The 25,048-nt window shown below is 41.3% G+C and overlaps 1 protein-coding gene across 2 annotated transcripts in view; it reads right to left on the bottom strand.

Annotated features, from left to right (window-relative positions):
- LSAMP (limbic system associated membrane protein) overlaps positions 1-21,145 on the bottom strand; it is a 597,557-nt gene extending 576,412 nt beyond the window's left edge. The window contains exon 1 of one of the 2 annotated variants that reach the window (XM_060770789.2): positions 20,373-21,145. In XM_060770789.2, coding sequence (XP_060626772.1) covers positions 20,373-20,527 — 155 coding nt within the window. In that variant the 5' untranslated portion in view covers positions 20,528-21,145. The remainder of the gene's footprint in view (positions 1-20,372) is intronic. The other variant, XM_060770791.2, reaches the window with a different exon arrangement.
- Between the last annotated feature and the right edge of the window lie 3,903 nt (positions 21,146-25,048).

Genomic DNA, 25,048 nt, shown 5'->3' with positions numbered 1-25,048 from the left:
CCCAGTGTGGAACACATCTCACCACACTAAAACAGTAGATGTGGCTCTTAATGAGACATGCCGCATTATCACAGGGTGTCTGCGACCCACACCACTGGAGAAATTACACTGCTTAGCGCCGGTATTGCACCACCTGACATCCGCCGGCAAGTAGCAGCCAATAGTGAAAGGATCAAGGCAGAGACATCTCCAGCTCATCCCCTGTTTGGGTATCAGCCAGCACGTCAACGACTTAAATCAAGACATAGCTTTCTTAGATCTACAGAGACACTCGCTGGAACACCCCAGCAAGCGAGAGTCCAAAAGTGGCAGGCCCAAACCCAGCACCTCAATTCATGGGTGATACCAGATGAGAGACTCCCCCCTGGGCACTCAGAAGACTGGGCGACTTGGAAGGCACTGAACAGATTGCGCTCTGGCACCACGAGATGCAGAGCCAATCTTAAGAAATGGGGCTACAGGGTGGAATCCTCGGCATGCGAGTGCGGAGAAGAACAAACCACTGACCACCAGCTGCAATGCACCCTGTGCCCTGCCACATGCACGATGGAGGACCTTCTTGCGGCAACCCCAGAGGCACTCCAAGTGGCCAGATACTGGTCAAAGGACATTTAACCAAATACCAAATTTGCAAAATCTGCGTGGTTTTTTTTTCCTTCCTTTTTTTTTCTTTTCCTTTCCTTTTTAATCTCTGTGTTTGTTTTGCTCTGTTAGAATTGTAATACAATGGTTGCTGATGACACGATAAATAAAAATCTGTTTTGAACTGGATTATATGACAGTGTAGACTCATATAATCCAGTTCAAAGCAAATAATGTGGATTATCTGCTTTGATAATCTGGGTTATATGGCATTGTAGAAGAGGCCTGAGAGAGTAATTTGCCAAAGGCTACTAAGCTATGTGGCTGAGAAGGATTTGTTATCTAGGTCTGTAGTACCCAAGCACAAAACACAATGTTTAGAGTTACAGCTCTTGTTTATATAGTTGGAGCATTTACATTCTGTTGGCACAGAAGGCAACATTAGTTTTAAAAGAAAAGATGTTCTATAATAGGTTTCCATCTTGTATAAGATACTATCCTATGTGTCACTTGCTTTCAAACTACCAATCCTACTCCATAGTTTTCATTCATTTCTTTCCTCAAGCTGAAAACACACAAGGGAGGAAATGCTACAGCACATCAGGGACTCAGCTGAAGCCCCAAAGACAGGAGCTGTTTGCGATGCTTCTTCTTTCTCCATAAATACAGCTGAGACTATGACTGGATAATTGGCTAAGTGCCTGTCAGCTTAATAGCGGAGAGGGTGAGTGAGATTTGTACTTACTATTCAAAGCCACGGATGCTTTCTGCCAGTGGATTTCAACATGGGGTTTGTTTTGCTAAGTTAGTAAGGAATGTGAATGGGTTTGAAAGAGTTGTCTCCTCTGCCCTGTTCCTACATACAATGATTGGTGTGAAAAAGCATAGCAGGAAAGAGATGATGTGGAAGATAATAGAATTCACCTATGCCATATGCAGTCATCTATCATAATTCTAGCTAGATGGGGAGATCTTTAAGTTGCAGTGGTGACCAAGAGTATACAAGTGCCAATGCTAAATTTAAAATGCACATTTCTGTATGCTTAAGAACTGCAGAGACAGATTTATCCCATCGCTGCAACTCAGGGGTGAATGGAAAGCTAACATGTCCAGATTTGTTAAAGAAATATTGTTGCTCTTTGGATCAGAAATCTATGGAAGCACTGTTTCACCAGCTATAGTAAGTGAAAAGGCTGAACACCCAATCTCCACTCAGTTACACATATGCTACTTACTTCATGTTTATTTCAGCTGGCTTTAACAATTGATAATACAGAGGGCCCTTCCACACAGCCATATAACCCAGAATATCAAGGCAGAAAATCCCACAATATTTGTTTTGAACTGGTTTATCTGAATCCACACTGGCATATATTTCAGTTCAAAGCAGATAATGTGGGATTTTATTCAGCTGTGTGGAAGGGGCCAGAGGCTAGGTTTCATTTAAGTTCTCTCTTCTCCCTAAAATTTCTTTTTGTTCATTGCTTTCCTGCTTTCTGCTTCTTCCTCTCTACCATTTTTGCTTCCCCTTATCCCTCACTATCCACTCAATAGGTGGTTATCTCTTGCTTGCTCACTCTTGCATGTTCTAGTTCCATTAAACTGGGCAGTCATGTCTGCACATCATTTGCTCATACTTCACATTTGTGGTATATTATGAATAGGTAGACTAGAACAGATAGACACAATTAATGTATTGTCGAAGGCTTTCATGGCTGGAATCACTAGATTCTTGTGGGTTTTTTCGGGCTATAGGGCCATATTCTAGAGGCATTTCTCCTGACGTTTCGCCTGCATCTATGGCAAGCATCCTCAGAGGTAGTGAGGTCTGTTGGAATTAGGACAATGGGTTTATATATCTGTGGAATGGCTGGGGTGGGGCAAAGAGCTCTTCTCTGCTGGAGCTAGGTGTGAATGTTTCAACTGACCACCTTCATTAGCATTTGAAGGCCTGGCTGAGCCTGGGAAAATCTTTTGTTGAGAGGTGTTAAGATGTGCCCGGTTGTTTCCTCTCTGCTGTTTTGCTGTTGTAATTTTAGAGTTTTTTAATACTGGTAGCCAGATTTTTCTGAGCAGGTACACCTTGTTTGGAAGTCTTTTATCAGAAATTAGATAGCTTTAGTTATGGTTTAATGCATGGTAAAAGGTTAAACTGGATGGCCCCTGTGGACCCTCCAGTGTGGAGATAAATTGAAGGCCCTTACTCTTAGAAGCCTGCTGTTTTCTCACTACTGACTCAATGAATAGGACACAGGGATAGTTGAATTTAATTAATCAGTTTGAAAAATGTACTCACAAAGTTCTTTGTGAGTATCTTGTATGCAATTTTCCTGCTTCTTGGCAGGGGGTTGAACTGGATGGCCCACAAGGTCTCTTCCAATTCAATGATTCTATGATTCTCTTGAAGGTCCCCTAGTATGTATGCAAAATTCCATGGACTTGTATTTTACAGACTAGAGCTACTGTGAAAACAGAAGATAAACACATAGACTTTTATTATTACAGAAGATAAATTAGCCCGTGTGCATTAGGGATATGAAAAATATTCTCATTCTTGATTAGACGGGCTGTCTCAACATGTTAAGACAGCCTGTCAAAAAATATCAGTCTCTGTGAGAGTTCTCACTTCCAGGATAAGAAGAGAATTTTTTTCCATGTCAAAATGTACCTAATTTATGCAAAAACTCTGCACAAAATTTTTGACTTTCTCCTTTGTGAAATGCAGGATTGGTTGATTGGTGAAAAAAGATGCAAGCAACTTGTCCACTGGGTTGCTGTGAGTTTGCTGGGCTGTATGGCCTTGTTCCAGAAGCATTCTCTCCTGACATTCCGCTCACATCTATGGCAGGCATCTTCAGAGGTTGTGAGGTATGTTAGAAATGCAAGTGATGTTTATACATATGTGAAGCTGCAAGGTCATTCAGTACTAATCAAGGTGGCCAATCACAACATTCACACTTCCCTCAAACAGACAAGAGTTTTTTCTCCCACTCTGGACATTTCACAGGTATATAAACCTCACTTGCCAAGTTTCCAACAGACCCCACAGCCTTTGAGGATGACTGCCATAGATGTGGGTGAAACATCAGGAGAGGATGCTTCTGGAACATGGCCATACAGCCCAGAAAACTCACGGCAAACCAATGATACTGGCCATGAAAGCCTTCAACAACTTGTCCACTGTTTCTTATTTATAAAATTTCAAGAAACAAGGCCACAAACATAGATAATGATTTCTGTGCAATCTGTGTCAGTCTGTACAATTTGCAAATTAAAAAACATGTTTGAGAACTAGAAAATGCTTATATATTTTGTAGATTAAAAGAAACAATCCCAATGTTTCTCATTCTGATGAACACAATTGAAATAAGCGAGAATATACTATGCATGTATTGCTTATGCTCATTTCTTCAAAAAAATTACTCCTTGAGGTTAAAGGACAGATGCAGGCATAAAGTAAACTAATGTGAGTCCATTTTTGTTCTCAGGACCCATCTGTAAAGCATTGGAGATGCAGTTTCAAATGCTCTTTGGGTACCTTGCATGGCTATATCAATTTTAATGCCAGCTAAGTAGGGAAACATATGGCACTTTGCAGCAAATTGAAGTGCGTATGCAGACTCAGGGGAACAGGTTCAACCAACACAATCTGACATAGTTTCTCCTCTTTTACTTTCTTTGACATAAGGTACAGATTTTGTTTTATAATGTTGCATATATATCAATCAGTGAAGCCCTCTTTTGTTCTTTCCCCATGCAAGTGTCACTTGTGATTTGTTAACTCACCTATACAAGTCTTTGAAAGCATACAGTTTGCATGCATATATTCCAAATTCCAAGCAGGTACGATTTTCAACTCCTCCATTAGGAAATAGATTTTACAAGTTTCTCTCCTGCTAGGGCTGTATATCTTGAAACATCCTATCTCCCCTGGTACACATACTAAAAGTTTTAGTACTGTATTAAAGGTATATAAGGTGTCATCAGAAAAAAAATAATAATATGATCTCCAGCATGACCTCTCATATATGCATGTGTGTGTGTGTATGTATACACAAATGTATGCACATATGCACATATGCACATATTCCTATCTATCTGATCCTCACAATATGCACCCCAAAGCACATAAGTGATGCTTCCATTTTTCTTCTCTTCTGCCCAGGGAATAGTGCGAATGGTTATTCGCTGCTGCACTCTGAAAAGCTATGTTGTAAGTGGCTTCACACAAGAGCTTTTGTGTATAGTGTTGTATGAAAAAAGTGATAGATTTTTTTTGTTAATGCTATTATTTATGCAGATTCACAGAGGTTTTTTTCTTTTCTTTTCCTGCATGATACATTCCACTGTATCATCTTCAATTACTCCTGTTACAGAGCTAGAGTTATAGAAATAGATAAAGGTAAACAACATTCCCTGTTTCAAAATATCTAGAAGGGTTTCCCCCCACTTCTACACTGGTTTGATGACTTTCAGGAGCATTTTCTTAAGGGCATTATAGCTTCTCTCTCATCCCCTTGTCCTTTACCTCTAAAACCCAGGAGGAGAAAAGTAGGCTCCTAAATGAATAATTGGACAGAAAATGGATAGAGAGACAAGCTGCTTATGGTTAGCTCAATATAGACAGGAATCACCTCTGATATGCATTTCCCAATTAGAATTTTACCAGATTCACCCTGATACCATGTTTAACATGTTAAAAATTCACAGTCAAATACTCACACTTTACAAATTACAATTTTGAAGCACTGTTGAGGAACATGCATTACTAATAATGTGCAAGACACAGAGTTACTTTTTCTAAACCACTTTTTTCTGTGTCAGGAGCAACTTGAGAAACTGCACGTCACTTCTGGACATTGCCCAGGGGATGCCCAGATGTTTTGATGGCCTCGCATGGGGAGCTGGAGCTGACAGAGGGAGCTCATCTGCACTCTCCTCAGATTCGAACGTCTGACCTGTCGGTCTTTGGTCCTGCCGGCATAAGGGCTTAACCCATTGTGCCATTGGGGGCTTTTGAAACACTATATTAGACGTTCCATTTCAATATCTTCCCCCACCTGCCCCTGTATTTATTTATTTATTTATATCTTGCTTTATCTCTCCATACGGAGACTCAAAGCGGCTCATAATTAAAAACATTACAACTTATTCAAATACACAATAATAAAGCAGTATTACTATTATATATTATTATATAATATCAGTATTATTATATTTAATATATTAGTATTATTATACTACAATATTATTATATATTATTATATTGTATTATTAGTATATTAGTATTATAGTGTATTATATTATATATACTTAAAATGTATTATATTATTAGCATAGCACAATATTATTATTATATACTATATTGTACTATACCATTATACAGCAATATTAATATATAATAGAGTACATTAATATTAGATATAATATATTTTATATTTATATATTACTAATATTACATTACAATGTTATTATTTCTTTATATTGCTATATTGTATATACTGAGGGGCTCCCAAGTGACGTTTCAGGAGACATGATGGAGCTATGTCTTCACTGTATAGCAATGATTGCATTATACCTTGAAATTCTGAGTTGCAGATGTTGGGTAAAAAGGTAAATGTAATAAATATATGTTATTATCCGACAGGGAGAGAGCCAACTAGATGTAATGGCTGGCCGTTGGACTAGGAGTCTGGAGACCAGGTGTGAATCTCTGCTCAGCCATAGAAGCCCATTATATAACCTTGGCCATTGTACTCCCTCAGCCTGAGCGGAAGGCAAAGCAATGCTCCTCTGAATTTAGCTTGATAAAATAATCCCACCTTAAGATCACCATTAACTGGAAATGACTTGAAGGCACACAACAGCAAACCCCTCAGGGAATCATGTTTTGCTCAGCTCCCCATTGAACATTAATTTAATAGAAAACTTAGGTTGGCCTTTAAAAAGCGGATCCTGACTTTTAAATCAATTTTGGACAAGAGTCATATCTGATTGTCCCCAGCTCACCTGCACAAATCCAAATTCAGATGAAGAATGTATTACACACCCAAGGATTGCATAGTCTTGTGACTGAGAAAGCCGCATAAAGACAGGTAAGCGGATGTAATAGAGAAAAATCCTTACTGAGCTAGGGAGTATATTGTACTTGAATGTGGAGAGTAGATAAAATCCTGGTTTTGAGGCTGCCCTATTCTGTTCAAATAAAAATACCTTTTATTTGGTAGTCATGTCAGTAAATTTAAGCTGTTTTATAACCTGGGCATGTATACAGCCACCCTTTAATGAAATGCTCTCCACTGCATTTCCTGTTATAAAGTATATGCTAATAACAGCTATAATCTATGCAGCTCTCCATTTCCCTTTATCTGGATTGTGCAGGACACAAACTTTGTTTTAATGCCATGTTACTGTTCTGCTTGAAGAAGCTTTATCCACATGCACAGCTCCAAAATATCAATAAAATATCTGAAGGCCAAAAGGCACTGCATTCATGTTATTACTGGAAATTTAATCCTAGCCGCTCTTTGAAGGCACACTTGCAACTTTCATAAAATGAATGCCTTTAGGCTGAAATTTCTCAATTATATTCCACCTCACATTTTTAATCTTTGTTAAAATTAGAAATTGCCCATTCATTCTTAGAACAGCCAATTCTGCCTTTTATTTGGATTTCCTCTCCTTCTTCAACTGATTTGTTTTAAAAGTAACCATAAAGCACAGATAAGACATATGACTCTGATGCTAGAATTATAGAATCACTGAGTTGGAAGAGAACTTGTGGGCCATCCAGTCCAACTCCCTGCCAAGAAGCAGGAAAATCACATTCAAAAGATGACCTCTGTTAAAAAGCCTCCAAAGAAGGAGCCTCCACCACACTCCGGGGCATAGAGTTCCACTGCTGAACAGCTCTCACAGTCATGAAGTTCTTCCTCATGTTTGGATGGAATCTCCTTTCCTGTAGTTTGAAGCCATTGTTCTGCATCCTAGTCTCCAGGGCAGCAGAAAACAAGCTTCCTCCCTCCTCCTTATGACTTCCCCTCACATTTTTTTTATTCAAAATTATATGCCGCCACTCCCCTAGGGCTCGGAGGGGCTTACAAAAACAAACTGGAATCTAACACAAATTAAAACAACATATCAAAGGTCAAAAGCCTGTCAAAACAAATATGTCTTACAAGCCCTGCGGAAGGCTTATAAATCCCGCAAGGAACAAACTTCTGGTGGCCGAGTGTTCCAGAGTGATGGTGCCACTACTGTAAAGGCTCTACGTCTAGTTGCTGTTAGACACAAGGTTTTAAAACTGGGAACTTCCAATAAATCTTGGTCCTCAGAATGGAGAGATCTCTGGGGTTGGTAGGGGGTGAGGCGGTCTCTCAGGTACATCAGCCCTAGAGCATATAAGGCCTTAAAGGTAAGTACCATCACTTTAAAAGTGATCCGGTACTCAATTGGTAACCAATGCAGCTGCAGTAAGATTGGTGTTATGTGGCATCTCATCGGAGCTCTCACAAGAAGCCAAGCAGCTGCATTTTGTACCAACTTGAGCTTCCGGATCACCAGTAGAGGAAGGCCATATTTATACATGGCCATTATGTTTCATCTCAGCCTTTTCTTTTCTGCAGGCTAAACATGCCCAGCAATTTAAGCTGTTTCTAGTAGGGATTTTTAGTCGCCCTCCTCTGGACACATCCCAGCTTGTCAACATCTCCCTTAAATTGCAGTGCCTAGAATTGGACACAGTATTCCAGGTGTGGTCTGACCAAGGCATAATAGAGGGGTAGCATGACTTTTCTGGATCTATACACTATACTCCTGTTTATGCAGGCTGAAATCCCATTGGCTTTTTTAGCCACCACATCACATTGTGGACTTATGTTTAACTTGTTATCCATTAGGACTCAAAGATCGTTTTCACATATACTGCTGTTGAGCCAGACATCCCCCATTCTGTTTCTTTGCATTTCATTTTTTCTGTGTAAGTGGAGTATCTTGCATTTGTCACTGTTGAACTTCATTTTGTTAGTTTTAGCCCATCTCTCTAATCTGTTCAGATCATTTTGAATTTTGTTCCTGTCTTCTTGAGTATTAGCTATGCCTCCCAATTTGGTGCTGTCTGCAAACCCGATGATCATGCCTTCTAACCCTTCATCTAAGTCATTAACAAATGACTTTGTATCCTCCTTGACAGGAAATATCTTCCAGGAGATGCTCAATACTGCCTTCTCTCCACAAACCTTTTCTGCATGTACTGGAGAACAGGTTACGAAGGACCCATTAGTTTAAGAAATACTGAGTGAAAGAGAAACAACATGTGTCGTGGTTTGAGTTTTGGGGTAGAACATTTGGAGATTATAGTTTGAATCCATGTTTTGGCCATCAAAACCCATAGAGTGGCCTTGAGTAAGACACAGCCAGTCTCAGAGGAAGGCAAAGGCAACCCCCCCACCCCCCGTACAAATTCTGCCAATAAAATCCCGTGATAGGTTCACTTTAGGGTCACCATAAGTTAGAAATGACACGAAGGCACACAAGAACAACAAATGAAGAAAGAGAGATTGAATGAACTAAGATGTCCATCTGTCCTCCCCATCTGCTTTCCCCAAAACTGTGGACAAGCAGATAGCAAGAACTTTCCCACTGCCAGAGCCCATATTGTTAAATAGAAAATAACATAAAGAAAAATAGAGATCAGTGTAGATTGGTATTACATTCCTTCCATCCACTATATTTTACTTGCCATGCTCTCCTCAGTGCCTCTCTTCTTATAGTACAGCAGGCATTCCAGGACCTATCCCAGATGGGCTATTTGCACTACTGTCTTACATAAATATGTCCCTGGTCACTGACTACTCTAGTGGGAATTCTATATATTTGTAGGGGATATGCTACTGGATTTACCATGAAAAAGTAAAACGCCAGATAACAAAGTGAAGTCTATTGAAATGAACGACTTCCAGCAGAAGCATACTACAGAATTGCAATGGAACACCTGGAAAATACCTAGAGGAAATAAAAGGATTATAAGTAAAATAATGCATATTGGTCCCATGGATATGAGGGTCATATAGTATTGTTCTGCTACCACGCTACTGTGTAACTTTCATATCTTGTTTTTTTTGTAGTTATCTAACATTTATATCTTATTATAGTTCAGGGCAGGGGAGAACAAGAGAGAGAAAGAGGGAGATGGAGAGAAAGAGAAGAACTATTGGTATTAAGTAAGCTACATGACTTGGTGGTTGGTCAGCTCACTCCAAACTACTGCACTTTCTTCTCCTTGCCAAAGATCATTGGCCTTCTTTTTATTATTATTTTGTTACTTTAGTGACTACAAAGCCCAGTGGAAAATTCTTCAAATATGGTTTCCATGGGTAATCTTTCACAAACAAGTCATAGCAGCCCAAACAGATTTGGCACTTGCCAAAAGAAAGGAATGACTGTTTTCCAAGAAGCATTCTATCTATGGTCTATACTGTCTATAAACAAAATGCTTCCTAATAAATCAACAGCTTTCATGGTGTAATCGAAGATAGTTAATTTGAACTCACTATCAGCTCACAGATAAATGCTTTTTCAACCCTTGAACTGCTACTAATTGTTAAAGGAATTGGAATTTAGTACAGTTTGTTTTCAGTAACTGAGGTTGTAGACATATTCCTTATGGAGCAGAGACAAGATATATGAGAAGAAAAGTCAGCCCTCTTTAGATACCTTAAGAGGAATGTGGTGGACGAAATTCCAAACAGGTATAGCAGAAGGCCAAAAACCAAGAAATGAACACGGCTCTTTTAATCATTTTCCTGCACTGCATTTCTCTGCTTGTGTATTCAAACCTTTTAAAAACAGGAAAAAATGCTACAGAATACATAGATAGGTACTACATTCATTCCACTATGTGTAATAGATCTGGAAAGAAAATTGAACTAAAGCTCACAATTTCCATATGGAAAATCCAAGTAAAGAGGCAGTAAGTAACTGAACCTATAATCGAAAAAGCAACAACGGGAGAGGACCTAACTTTCATTCCCAATTTATGGGATTCCCAGAAGCATTTGGTTGCAACTAAGAAACTGCTAGTTCTAGCTTAAAACATTAGCTAGTTCTTTGAGATTTTCTTATGTTCCTTGAGAAGCTTTCAATGTGTTCCTTTGGAAGCAGAGCTATGTTTCAAGCCCATAGCCATGGGATGGGGGAGGGGGAGGTCATGGATTTACACTCCCAAAACATTTTCAGGTTTTAAAAATTTGGTTTACTCATGAATTTTTACTGGTTAACCAAATCTCCATGTTAGGTCTATGAGAAGCAAACATTAGAGTCCCTCCAGAACTGCAAGCACTATCTCAACTAAATTTTGATAATTTATTCACACTATCATTGCCTATCTTTCTGCCAGTTTACATTGCAGTAGCAGCAATAGCCAACATAGTAGAAGTGACCAAGTTTTGACATTGTGGATGTTTAATCAACATTTTTGACATGAACATGATGTAACCCACCAAAACTGATATCAGGTTAAGTTCCACAAGGGAAACTTAAGTTTAAATACAATTTATGATGTTTTTAGGTATATAACAACTATTTGTGCTTGCTTTAAAGCTTCCAGTAGTTTTATAGATCTTGATTTTTAGATATTCCAATTTAAAGTGAAAATATATATACAAGAGATCTTTTAAAAGGTTGTATCTTTGATTCTAATCAAAATTTTATTGTGAAATTAGAACACAATTGTAGATTTTATTATTATATTATATTTATTATTTATTATATTTGTTGCCACTATACTTCTCACACCTCAGTTGTTTGGTTGTTATTATTGTATTACTACTGGAGATTAGAAGTAACTTTGAAAAAAGGAGCTGAAATCATTACTAAGATTAAATTAGTTGCTTTTAAAAATATCTGAATGTAACAAGTCACCTTGCTGTTGCTTCAACATTTGTAAAAGAACAAAGCAGCAAAAGGAAGTTCAAGACACCACTTGAAGCATGGGATAATCCTTGTTCATTAGTTAGCCAGACTGTATCTCTGTAATGATAATACATCTTATATTCTCTTGACTTGGTTCTCTGATTACAGTTGCTCTGGGCAATATTTATGTTTTATCTCTAATCCAAATTAAAGACTGACATATTTCTATTTTATAGTACAAACACTTAGATTTTGTTTTAAGCATTGTAATCTCAGAATTGAAATTCAATGTCAGCTGTTGCTTTTATCAAATTATTACATTTCTATACATCCCACTTCAAATAAAAGTTATATATAAGTGTGAATGCAGTTAAACCTAGAGTGTTTCTCCTTCTTTGTGCCTACAAGTAAAAGAAGTTATCTAATGGCACATAACACCTATATTTCTTCCACAATTACTATAATTAAGTTTTAAAAGAATGTGTGCAAATGTTGCCTTTGATACTATACACTTTCACATTTGTCCTCCCGAGAATATAAACAATCAAGTTCAGCTTTGACTTCAAAAATCATCATTGGTTTAGCTGGCATCACTTTTATCATCTTGTTAGTTGTTCAGCTTTGTTTGATTCAAACTGTAATAGCTTAAATAAATGCCTAGGATACATACTCAATGCTAGTCTTCTGTCAGAAGTATTGCTCATTGTGTTCCTGCCAGTCAGGATTTTAACGAGAGAGGTGAACAGTAAGCAGGAGAGGGAATGTCACTTTCCAACCCCTGATGCTAGCCACTATAGAACAGGGACATCGTGATTTTAAATCTTCCCATTGAGTGAAGGAATTTTGTTTCTATTCAATTGAGACGGAAGGAAATTATGGAACTAGCTCCAAAGAAAGTATAGATTCTAGACTCTAGAAGTGATGGGATATAGGATCCAAAAGATATGCGGTCTCTATAACATGTCCCAAATACCTCCCAGAAATGTCTCATTATTATCATCAGAATATTATCAGTGACAATTTCTGCTAGCACACTAGATGTCTTTGTAGAAGGTGTGCAGCATTCTTTGGCTCCTCGGCCACTTTAAGAGAGTACTATCAGATTGCTCTCTAGGTTTCATTAATGTTTAGACGTCCTTAGTATAAAACCATTGCCTGATAATCCACTTTGCTGTCCTTCCTTCTGAGATGCTTAAGAGAGACAACATGTCCCAAGTACTATTTCTGCCACTGATCCAAATAAAAACAAAATGCTTTCAAATGGCATCTTTCATATTGCATTTGCATGTCTACACAGATATATTTATATCATATTGACAGACAACTGGATTTCATATAAATATAATCTGAGATTATTACTTTTATTAAGAAATTTATATTATTGTATAGAAAACTTCAAGATGTAGATAAGTAAAATGAGTGATGTATTAAGACATGCAAAACAGGAATACTTTATTTTTGTGGTTGTTATTTGTATTTTAAAGGTGAAAAACCTGGATTTTCTCTATATCATTTTATACTTGTGTATCTGTTACTTAAATAATCAATATTTTGTATGAAGCAGCCTTGACAGAATGAACCAATCATATATTTTGAAGATTCAGATTATAGATTCACAAGATCATACTTTTATCGATAACCAACAGAAGAATTCAAATTCAAATTTTAGAGAAACCGTAATATTATTTGTCCCTGTAAAATACCTGCCTTGGGCTCAAATTTCACTATTTGTCACAATATATTTTATTCGAATTTTATTTGTGGCCACCCTAACATTCATTTCAGCTATGTTTGCATACAGTCACATAATGCAGTTTGCATATTCATGAAATTCAATGTGATGACAAATTTGGAGAGAGCTTTCGTAAACTTGGTATGCAAAATTCACAAATGGAACACCAACTTGAGTTCATCCAATGAAAATTAATGAGATTAGATTAATGCATCCTTTGCACTGAATAATATTAATCTGTTAGCATAAAAATGTAGGTGGATGGGCATAATCAGGGATGCATATACTCCCTGCACCTATATCCATATTCAATAACTCATGTTTAAAACATACACATATAACTCCCTTTTAATATCTCAAAGGTCTGGGCCAGAACTTGATGTTCCACATCATATGCCAGTAAGGTTTCCCAAATTGGTGGAAAAACACCTACGTGTATGTATTTGATGCCAAAAATTACTAAAGCGTTGCATGAAAATTTTGTCTAAAAAAAACTCCTGCAAGAACACTGAAATACATATTGTTTTTATTGGCAAACACTGCAAGCGTAAATTAGAATTATAAATATAAAGGTTTAAAAAATAATAAAAAATCTGAATTGGTCTGGTCAGAATGGGAAGCCACCATATTCAGGAGTTTATAAAGCAGTAAGGCTCATGTGTACCTCCCATGTTCTCCACACATATGGACATGAAGAATTTCATGTTTTGCTTCTGCTTGAACTGACTACTTCATCACACTAGAGAATGAATCCGGTTGCTGCCTCCTCCAAAATTCTGGGCTTTGTAGTTTAGGGAGGGGCCTTTAACAGCCTCAATAAACTACAAACCCCAGAATTCTGCAGGAGGCAGCAACCGCATTTAAAGTGGATTCATTCTCTAATGTGATGAAGTAGTAATTAGAGGTTCCCATTACTCATCTAAATTTGGAGGACTGTTCTTGCTGCTATTGTTGTTTTAAAAAATATGGATTATGAAAAGAAAAAAAAGTCAAGCTGCAATGTCATATTCTGACATCTTCTGTGATTAGTTCAGAAATGGAAACTTCCAGTCCTTTCCTCATGGCCATACTTAAGGGTATGTTTTGAAAATCCATGCAGAATTGTAAGAGTTTGGGTGAACCTTGGACAGCTCCAGTTAGAACCAGGAAACTTGGTCAGCAGGTTCAGATGTATCCTCTTGGTTTGGAGTTCACTGAGAATTACTATAAATCAGTGGCAGATAAAGTATGGCTATACCCCGAAGCTATTTCTTACCTCACATGTAAGCTTTTGGAGAAGTTTTATAAGGCCCACAGTCATCCAAACACTCTCTTTCTAACGACAGCAGAAGTGTTACTTTGGGGTTATTTTTGTTTTATTTACTTTTGCATATTTTGGAACATGGTGTAATGGGAAAACAGGTTCCCATACCCTTCACATTTACTCATTCTAGGTATAAAAGTTATTCGGATTGCTTTCACATCACTCAAATAATGTGTAGATTCATACTGGAGAAAATCTCACTTCCTCTACCAATATTGGTATGTTTTGCACATAGTCCCAGTCATATGAAACAGTTATATCAAGTTCCATTCCTTGCATGGTGAAGTTCGTTGAATGCATGGAAAGGGGCTTCGGACATCCCCAGTGTTTGGTGCAAGATCGTTCACTCTGCCCTCTCCTTAATTAACTGGTTCTGCTTCATTCTATTGTAAAGAATACTGGCCCAAACTGAGACCATTTTACAGTGGTGCTCAGAGGACTTTGGCTCTGTGGAAGATTCAGAAATGGAGGTCTCAAACCCTAAACAATACAACAAAATAACCTCCTGTGGCTGCAGAAGAAATGCTATGAGTGACTATTGGAACTCCTCTATCACCGAGATTTGTGGTAAAGGGGACTATTGTAATATGCCCCCACCACCACCACTTCTAATCTACTTCTCCTTTGAAGTCCCCTGTCTCATATTCATTAGAAGGCTGACTCCAGAGTTATGCAAAATACTTAGCACCCTACAGCCACACTTAAAACCTCTGGTGGGGAAATTGCCAAGCCTCAGGCCTGTTTCCTATATGATTCTATTGCCATTCATAAATGAAAAAAAAAAAAACAGTAACAATGAAATAGATTTCCTCCTTCACCTTCATCCACTAAAGGAAGGTTACGTACTGCTCTCTTTATAGAGTTGAAGCTTAAAGCTATCCATGTCTTTTCCAGTAGAACATTAGCAAAACATACACATGTGAACTGTCCAATTTTCTGGTTCACACATTCAGGAGTCCAGTTAGAATTCTAGAGGTGAAGAAAACAAATATTTCCATCAAGATAAAAATAGAATGAATATGTCCTATTTCGTTGGTTAGAAATCAATAATATTCCCAAACATCCACATATTCAAGTGTCCAGTTTGTGTGCAGTTTGCTGACATAAGCTTCTGCTAGAAATTAAAAAGAATTTATTTGCTCTTCCTTGAAAAAAATATCAGAATATCTTGACTCGGAAACCTTTCAACACTTTGAATGAAGTTCAAAGGAGAAGGACAGACATAGCTAAAATATGTGTATGTTCAAAAATGTGCACAGAAGACTTTAATTAATAGACAAAAACATATGTACATTTGAGGGGGATAAACATACAAAATATGGAAACATTTCTGCCTTTAAGCCCCTCCTTTTTTCAATTGGGGTAGAATGAAAATGCCAGTGGTATTTCTGCAAAAAGCAACATGAATGAGACTACAAATGACCACAACTGTAGTTTCTATGTAAATAATTAATATCCCTCATTTTCCAGGGTACAAACCAGAAATGTGGAGTGCATGCACAAATATAGCTCCTAGATACCCAGAGCATATGAAGTGACTGGAACTCCACCTTCCCTTTTTGCACATTAATTTATTTTCAAATGAACATCTGAGCAAAGCTGGAAAAGAACTAGCCACAGCAGTCATACGGTCATCCTTCCCAGCTATGCAAACAAGCAAAAAAAGTGAAAGCTGTAAAGCATGCAGTCCTTTCTGAGTCCATTATGCTGAAGCTCTGTTTCCTACAGTTGTTGCATCAGTGGGTTATCTTACTTCAACTGTTGGTTTTGAAAGTTTACACATGCTTTCCTAACAGGAGTCGATAAAAGTACTATCCTTTTTTCTTCATTGTGTCTCTCTCTACTGGATGCCATTGTAAACTACAAAGTTCTTCTCTTTTTCTGTTGCCCTTTCCTTCCCTCCCTGCCACTATAGGCCAGTTTATGCCAATATACACTCTAGGGACCTCAACACACTAGGAGCCCCCAGTGGCGTAGTGGGTTAAACTCCTGTGCCGGCAGAACTGAAGACCGATAGGTCGCAGGTTTGAATCCAGGAAGAGTGCGAATGAGCTCCCTCTATCAGCTCCAGCTCCTCATGCGGGGACATGAGAGAAGTCTCCCACAAGGATGATAAAACATCAAAACATCCAGGTGTTCCCTGGGCAACATCCTTGCAGATGGCCAATTCTCTCACATCAGAAGCGACTTGCAGTTTCTCAAGTCACTCCTGACATGACAAAAAAAAATCACACTAGAGAATGAATCCACTTTAAATCCAGTTGCTGCCTCCTGCAGAATTCTGGGGTTTGTAGTTTAGGGAGGAGCCTTTAACAGCCTCACTAAACTACAAGCCCCAGAATTCTGCAGGATTTAAAGTGGATTCATTCTCTAATGTGATGAAGTAGTAAGAAAATAACCATTGATCCACATCCTAGCAACTTGCACAAGGGGACAGAATCTAGATCCACACATCACTTCCATGCAAGCAACACATATCTTCAGAGCAAAGGCATTTTGAGTACCAGGTATCTTTAGATAAACTCCAGGGCTGCAAGGTTAAGTGGGAAATAGAAATCCAATGACCCCTAGCTAGGTAAGTGAGCTTAATGATTTGCTTCTGCCATATGTACACAGTGGAGCTGAGCATACCCCCTTCTGAGCTTTGCCGGAAAGGGAGAAAACAAGCCACTACAATTACGGTACCATGCATTTTAAAATGGAAGAAGATAAATAAGCATAGGGAAACCTTGCTGAAAGGGGTTAACAAAGACACCAATCCCCCCAGGGCAAGAGGACAGAAAGAAGGCTCAAGAGTCAGAGGCAACACCAGTGTTCGGTGTTTATGGCTTTGGGTAAAGCTTTCCATCACAAATGCAAGGCAGATGAATTATTCAGCAAATCCTATTACTCCATGTGGATAAACCTTACATGCAAGTTAACAAGTCTGGAGAGCTGGGGGAAAAGATCCTGCTGAAAGGATATTGTAGGATCAGAACACTCTGCAGTTCATGAGATATTAAGGGGAGGGGGAATTCACACACTCAGCTTTGCATACTCAATCCCCTGCCCTAACATGATCATATGCTTGAAATATGAAGAATAACGATAATACAATATGCTCTGTCTTCCTGCACCTGGCATCTTTGGAGAAGATGAAGCGCTGAGAGTCATGAGGAGCCCACCCTCATTAATATGAATTCAGGAACTCTTCTCCAATCATTAAACAGAGAAGTAGAGGAGATGCCATTAGGGAATGTGTAGTTCAGGGTAGCATCAAGGACTAATTCTTGAGGGGCAGAATGAAAACTTTGCTGTTGTCATTAGCTTCACCCTAGGGATCACACATTTATTTTAAATGATGTCCTGTAGTTTTATTGCCTACAGAGAACAGTTTTCAGCATAGACGGTTATCCTGTTTTGAAGGGAACATATTACAATAACAATAGATGGCTTGACTGAAATAAATGAGAGAGAGGTTTCAAGTGTTGAAACAGTCTGGGAATAGTGCAATCCCCGTTTTGAGATGACAGCACACATTAAAACTGGGTTGGTGTGAGTTTTCTGGGCTGTATGGCCATTTTCCAGAAGCATTCTCTCCTGATGTTTTGCCCACATCTCAGGAGAGAATGCTTATGGAACATAGTCATACAGCCTGGAAAACTCACACCAACCCAGTGATTCCAGCCATGAAAGCCTTCGACAACACAAATTAAAACTCTTTCAGGTGTGGCATCCCAACACTGCCAACTAACCAAATCACACATGCATTCATAAAACATTCTACTCATTCATAACAAAGTGTGGAAGCCAGCAGAATAAGGAGCCAAGAAGAGACACAAGTCAACGAAATTGCCTGGAATGAACTGGGTACTACTCATATTAAGACACTCCCTTCAAACCATCCAACAATTCTGAAGTCAGAAATACCCAAAGTCTGAGTTTTATAATTTTGTTACAAAACCCAAACCAAATGGCAAGAAAACCATTTGATCACTGTGTCTGAACATCTAAAAGAGGAGGATGGGAGAAAGGGGGGAACCAAATAAATACTTCCATGGGTCCTTTTCCTAGTGCCCATCTTTAAACTGTGTGATCTGTTGGAGTTTTGGGAATGGGAGGAAGAAGGGCAGGTACTTTCTGCTTCCACTAAATGTATATGCCACCATGTACCCATTTTCAATGAAGGGCAAGGTGAGTATTGTCTATCTTCCTCCTACAAGTCCTGGTGAAATTAGATAGCGGGGTGGACAGAACAAGGACAATGACAGTCAAACCCAGGGTGTTTTTTGCTGGCATCAGCAGAGAGTGGCATCATGTGGGAGATGTGACTATTAGATCTTGTAGCAGGCTGGAAATTCAGTTCTGTTTGCCTTACAATAAACTGTCTTTTGACAGAGCCATATTTTTGGTTACTAGAGAATCCAAAACACAGATTGAGAGAGCATCTACACCAAGCATGGGCAAACTTTGACCCTCCAGGTGTTTTGGACTTCAACTCCTTGTGGGCTGTTAGGAATGGTGGGAGTTAAAGTCCAAAAAACCTTGGAGGACCAACATTTGCCCATGCCTTATCTACACAGTAGAAATGATGCATTTTGACACCACTTAAATTCGAGCCTCCGATGGCGCAATGGGTTAAACCCTTGTGTTGGCAGGACCGCTGACTGACAGGTCAGTGGTTTGAATCCTGGGAGAATGGGTTGAGCTCCCTCTGTCAGCTCCCTATGTGGGGACATGAGAGAAGCCTTCCAGAAGGATGGTAAAACATCAAAACATCTGGGTGTCCCCGGGGCCATGCCCTTGAAGAAGGCCAATTCTCTCATGCCAGAAACGACTTGCAGTTCCTCTTGGTGCTCCTGCCACAGGGGGAAAAACCCACTTAAACTGCTATGACTGAATGCAATGGGATGATGGGAGTTCTTGTTTGGTGAGGCACCAGCAATCAGAGATCTTGTAAAACTACAATTCCCAGGATTCCATAGCATTTGATTATGGCAATGTCAAACTGCATTAACTCTTTGGTGTAGAGCAGGCATGTGCAAACTTTGACCCTCTAGGTGTTGTGGACTTCAGCTCCCACCATTCCTAACTGCCTCAGGCCCCTTCCTTTCCCCCCTCAGCTGCATATGTGGCTGAGGGGGAAATGGAAAGGGCCTGAGGCTGTTAGGAATGGTGGGAGCTGAAGTCCAAAACACCTAGAGGGTCGGAAAGGGCCTGAGGCTGTTAGGAATGGTGGGAGCTGAAGTCCAAAACACCTAGAGGGTCGGAAAGGGCCTGAGGCTGTTAGGAATGGTGGGAGTTGAAGTCCAAAACACCTGGAGGGTCGTAGTTTACTCATACTGGTGTAGATGCATCCTGAGTTCAATGATACATGCCTAGAGTTAGATTCTGAATGGAAGATGACACTCCCATCCCTAAGCCTTCAGAAAGCCCTGGTGATTCATAACTGTGGCAACAGCAGACATGGGCAAACTTCGGCCCTCCAGAGGTTTTGGATTCCAACTCCCACCATTCCTAACAACCTACTGGAGGGCCGAAGTTTGCCACATGCCTGGGCTACAGCCTCAAGCCTTCAGCATCCGCTGAGGGTTCATAACAGTGGCTACAGCAAGCATGGGCAAGCTTTGGCCCTCCAGAGGTTTTGGACTCCAACTCCCACCATTCCTAACAGCCTACCGGAGGGCCGAAGTTTGTCCATGCCTGGGCGACAAGCCTTCAGCATCCCCTGACGGTTCATAACGGTGGCGACAGTCTCACCTTCACAGGCATCACTCACACGCAGGAATCCGGGGCAGAAACACAAATGCAAAACAGGCAAGAAGCAAGAAGGAAGGGAGGAAAAGTTGGCCGATGGCCCCCTACCTGAGGATGGCCGTGTCTCCCTGCCTCACGGTGATGTTGTCGGTGCCTCGGTTATAATCCACGCTGCGGACCGGCAGCCCTGTTGGGAGAAGGCAGAGCAATCTCAGTAGGACCCACGGGAACGGCCTCCGCTCGGGCTGAGCCCTTCCCACCATGGCTGGCCAGCGATGGAGCCGGACGGAGGAGGAAGAGGAGGAGGCGGCTGGGGTGGGCGCTTTCCCTCCGCCGCGCTCCCCAGCTCCCGGGTCTCGTCCTCCCTCTCAATCGCTCTCTCTCAATCGCTCTCTCTCTCTCTCTCTCTCTCTCTCAAAGTCTGTTCCCTTTCGCGTTGTTGCCCTTGCTGTTCTTGTTGTGGTCGTTCGGAAGAGAGACCCCCAGCTCCTCTCGCTGCTAGCAATCCGGACTGAGCTCACAAAACGACGAAGAGAGAGAAGAAGAGGAGGAGGAAAAAAGAGAAGGAAGAGGAAGGGAAGGAAAAGAGGAGGAGGAGGAGGAGGAGGAGGCGGGCAGCCAAGAAGCCCAGAAGTCCGAAAGAGCTCAGAGGCAGCAAGCCAGTCTCCCTCAAAAGGCGGCGAAGGACTTTGCCCGCCTCCTCTCTCTCGCTCTCTCGCTCTCTTTCTCCCTCTCTCTGTCTCTGTCTCCCGCTTGCGCGGCTGCTCTTGCTCCTGCTCCTGCTCGGGCTGAGCGGGCTCTGAAGCCTCGGCTCCCTTCCTAACCCACTTTCCCAGGCGGAGGGGAGGAGGAGGGAGAGCGGGAGAAGGAGCGGAGGAAGCAAGGGAGGAAGGGGAGCGGGCGGGTGGGCGAGCGGCTCGGCCTCGGAGGAGGAGGAGGAGGAGGAAGAGAGAGAGGGTCTCCTCAGCTCAGGCTGCCTCTTGGGGAAGGACCCCTTCCCTCACGCGCTCCCGCCTCCCTCCTCCCCTTCCTCCCCCTCCCGGGCTCTCCCTCAGGCTCCCTCATTCCCAAATGCCCCCTCTAACTGATCCAAGCTCCCTAAGGTTGTCACGACAACGGCTTCATTGGACGCCTCCGGCCGGTGCCCTCCCCTCTCCCACCCCAAAACAGTAATCAAAAAAGGAGGGAAAGTGGCGGGGAGGGTCCTTTCTCGGCCCCCTCCACCAGCCTGCGCGCAGTACATATGCTCAATTGCAGGTCTGGACCCCTTCACCCTTTCTCTCCTCCCTTTATGCCACACAGCCATGTAACTCAGAATATCAAGGCAGAAAATCCCACAATATCTGCTATGAACCGGGTGATCTGAGTCCACACTGAGATAATCATAGAATCAAAGAGTTGGAAGAGACCTCATGGGCCATCCAGTCCAACCCCCTGCCAAGAAGCAGGAATGTTGCATTCAAATCACCCCTGACAGATGGTCATCCAGCCTCTGTTTAAAAGCTTCCAAAAAAGGAGCCTCCACCACACTCCCGGGCAGACAGTTCCACTGCTGAAGGGCTCTCACAGTCAGGAAGTTCTTCCTCATGTTCAGATGGAATCTCCTCTCTTGTAGTTTGAAGCCATTGTTCCGCGTCCTAGTCCCCAAGGAAGCAGAAAACAAGCTTGCTCCCTCCTCCCTGTGGCTTCCTCTCACATATTTATACATGGCTATCATATCTCCTCTCAGCCTTCTCTTCTTCAGGCTAAACATGACCAGCTCCTTAAGCTGTATGTGGTAATATACAGCTTAATGGTGTAACATTAGAAATTCTTGACCATTTGCACTACCTTGGCAGCCACCTCACCACAAAAGTCAAAATTGACACTAAAATACAACACCGCCTGAGCTCTGCGAGTGCAGCATTTTTACAACTGAAGCAGAGAGTGTTTGAAGACTAGGACATCCACAGGGATACCAAGGTTCTTGTTTATAAAGCTGTTGTCCTCCCAACCCTACTATATGCCTGCGAAACATGGACTGTCTACAGACATCACATGCAACTCCTAGAATGATTCCATCAGCATTGCCCCCCCAAAAAACCCTGCAAATATCTTGGAAAGGCAAGCAGACAAATATCAGCGTGCTGGAAGAAGCAAAGATTGAACTGATGGTCCTCCGCTATCAATGCTGCTGGACCGGCCACATTGTCTGGATGCCAGACCACTGTCTCCCAAAGCAGTTGCTCTACTCCGAACTCAAGAACAGAAAACGGAATGTTGGTGGGCAGGAAAAGAGATTTAAAGATGGGCTCAAAGCCAACCTTAAAAACTCTGGTATAGACACTGAGATCTGGGAAGCCCTGGTCCTTGTGCGCTCCAACTGGAGGTCAGCTGTGACCAGCAGTGCTGTAGAATTTGAAGAGGCATGAATGGAGGACGAAAGAGAGAAATGTGCCAAGAGGAAGGTGCGTCAAGACAACTCCAACTGGGACCACCTTTCACCTGGATACCAATGCCCTCACTGCAGGAGAACATGCAGGTCAAGAATTGGGCTCCACAGTCACCTACAGACCCATGTCCAGTACACCGAGGACAACGAGGGATCATCTAAGTAAGTAAAGTAAAGTAAGTGATGTGGGATTTCCTGCCTTGATATCCTGGGATATAGGGCTCTGTGGAAGGGCCCTCAGAGCCCTTCCACACAGCCATATAATCCATGGCCCTTCCACACAGCCCTAAATCCCATAATATCAAAGCAGAAAATCCCACATTATCTCGGTGTGAAGCCCCTGGTGCACTGTGGATTAAACCCTTGTGCTGGCAGGACTGAATACTGACAGGTGGCAGGTTCGAATCCGGGGAGAGCGTGGATGAGCTCTCTGTCAGCTCTGGCTCCCCATGCAGGGACATGAGAGAAACCTCCCACAAGAATGGTAAAACATCAAAAAAAAAATCCAGGCATCCCCTGGGCAACGTCCTTGCAGACGGCCAATTCTCTCACACCAGAAGTGGGCTTGGAGTTTCTCAAGTTGCTCCTGACACAGAAAAAAAAATCTGAGTGTGGACTCAGGAAATCCTGCGTTATCTGAGTATGGACTCATATAACCCAGATCAAAGCAGATATTGTGGGATTTTCTGACTTGCTAATTGGGATAGAGGGCTGTGTGGAAGGGCCCTCATAATATCAAGGCAGGAAATCCCACAATATCTGCTTTGACCTGGGGGTCCTTCCACACAGCCCTATAACCCAGAATATCAAGGCAGAAAATCCCACAATATCTGCTTTATCTCAGTCCACATTGCCATATATTCCAGTTCAAAGCAGATAGTGTGGGATTTTATTCAACTGTGTGAAAGGGGCCTCAGATAACCTAATTCAAAATTGATATTGTGGGTTATTCTCCCTTGATATTCTGGGTTATGTCTGTGTGGAAGGGCTCTCAGGCAGTTAGAAAAAAAGGAGGGAAACCAGAGAGGAAGGGACAATGGAGAAGAACTTTCTTTTTTGGCCACCTCCAACCCTCATCAGTCTAAATAGCAGCTGAGGGGGGAAAGGAAAGGACCTGAGGCTCTTAGGGATGGTGGGAGTTGAAGTCCAAGACACCTGGAGGGCACAAATTTGCCCATGCCTGATGTATAGACTGCTGAGGGCTTCACAGGTTAAGTTGATCTTTCACAATTGCCACACTCAGGGAGCTCATATGGTTTCCAAAACTTTTCCATGGTTCATGGTGACTGAAGGAGCTAGCTGACAGCTTGGCAAACCTACCAGCCAATTAACAACGGTTTGCCTGTGCCAAGCTGGCAGGCCCTGCCAGAAGGGTAGGAGTTAAGTCAAGATAACAGGGTCCATAAAAGAAAAGAGGGCATAATGTGAGCAAAGTGGGAAAGTGGCAACGATGATAGCACTTTGATTGTGCTTTTCCTGCATGGCAGGGGGTTGGGCTAGATGGTCGTCTCTTCCAACTCTATGATTCTGTGATAGGATTTATCAACTGAGTGTTCATACTGAAAAAGTGTGGAGGGGGAGGGGGCACTTTATTGGCCTTGACACATTTATCAATACTCAAATGCACACAAACTCCTATTTGTATGACTCATCAACTGGGGAAAAATTGATCTCACATGTGAGAACCACAAATAAGCTGCATGCAATCAAGAAACTGAAACATTGGTATTTCACATAGGGTAAACTCTAGATATCCATTCTACTTGAGGTTTTACCAAGGGAAGGGTTCATTAGGACTTTCATCCTATGAAATTGACTCTTCATTTGCTCAACTTTGGTAATAGTCATGAATTGTTTAATTCGTACGTGCAGTGCATCATGTAACAGCTCAGAAATGTATACATGTGACTCAGAATGATGTAGCAGACAGAGGCAACAGAATACAGTACTGTACTATGTTAGACTGTAAATGGGTGATCTTCAATAGCAGATTAGTCTACAAAACAAACTTTTCAGCTCTTTCATCAGAGAGGAAGACGTTGAGCATTAGCTCTCCTCACAGTGTGTGCATAACATATACCTGTTTTAATGTAGGGCAATATTCAGAAATATGATCCATTCATCTGCAGCCTGAACTAGTACAGTATAGAACACTGCTGTCTTGTCTTACTATTTCATTCTGTGTAATGTGTACTATGGAGCCCCCAGTGGTGCAGTGGGTTAAACCACTGAGCTGCTGAACTTGCTGACCAAAGGTCAGTGGGTTGAATCCAGGGAGCAGGCTGAGCTCCTGCTGTTAGCCCCAGCTTCTGCCAACCTAGAAGTTCAAAAACATACAAATGTGAATAGATCA

The sequence above is a fragment of the Anolis sagrei genome, chromosome 3, assembly GCF_037176765.1.
Source record: "Anolis sagrei isolate rAnoSag1 chromosome 3, rAnoSag1.mat, whole genome shotgun sequence".
Lineage (NCBI taxonomy): Eukaryota > Metazoa > Chordata > Lepidosauria > Squamata > Dactyloidae > Anolis > Anolis sagrei.
Note: the sequence above shows the minus strand (reverse complement) of the source record. Positions and strands in the feature narration are given on the sequence as shown.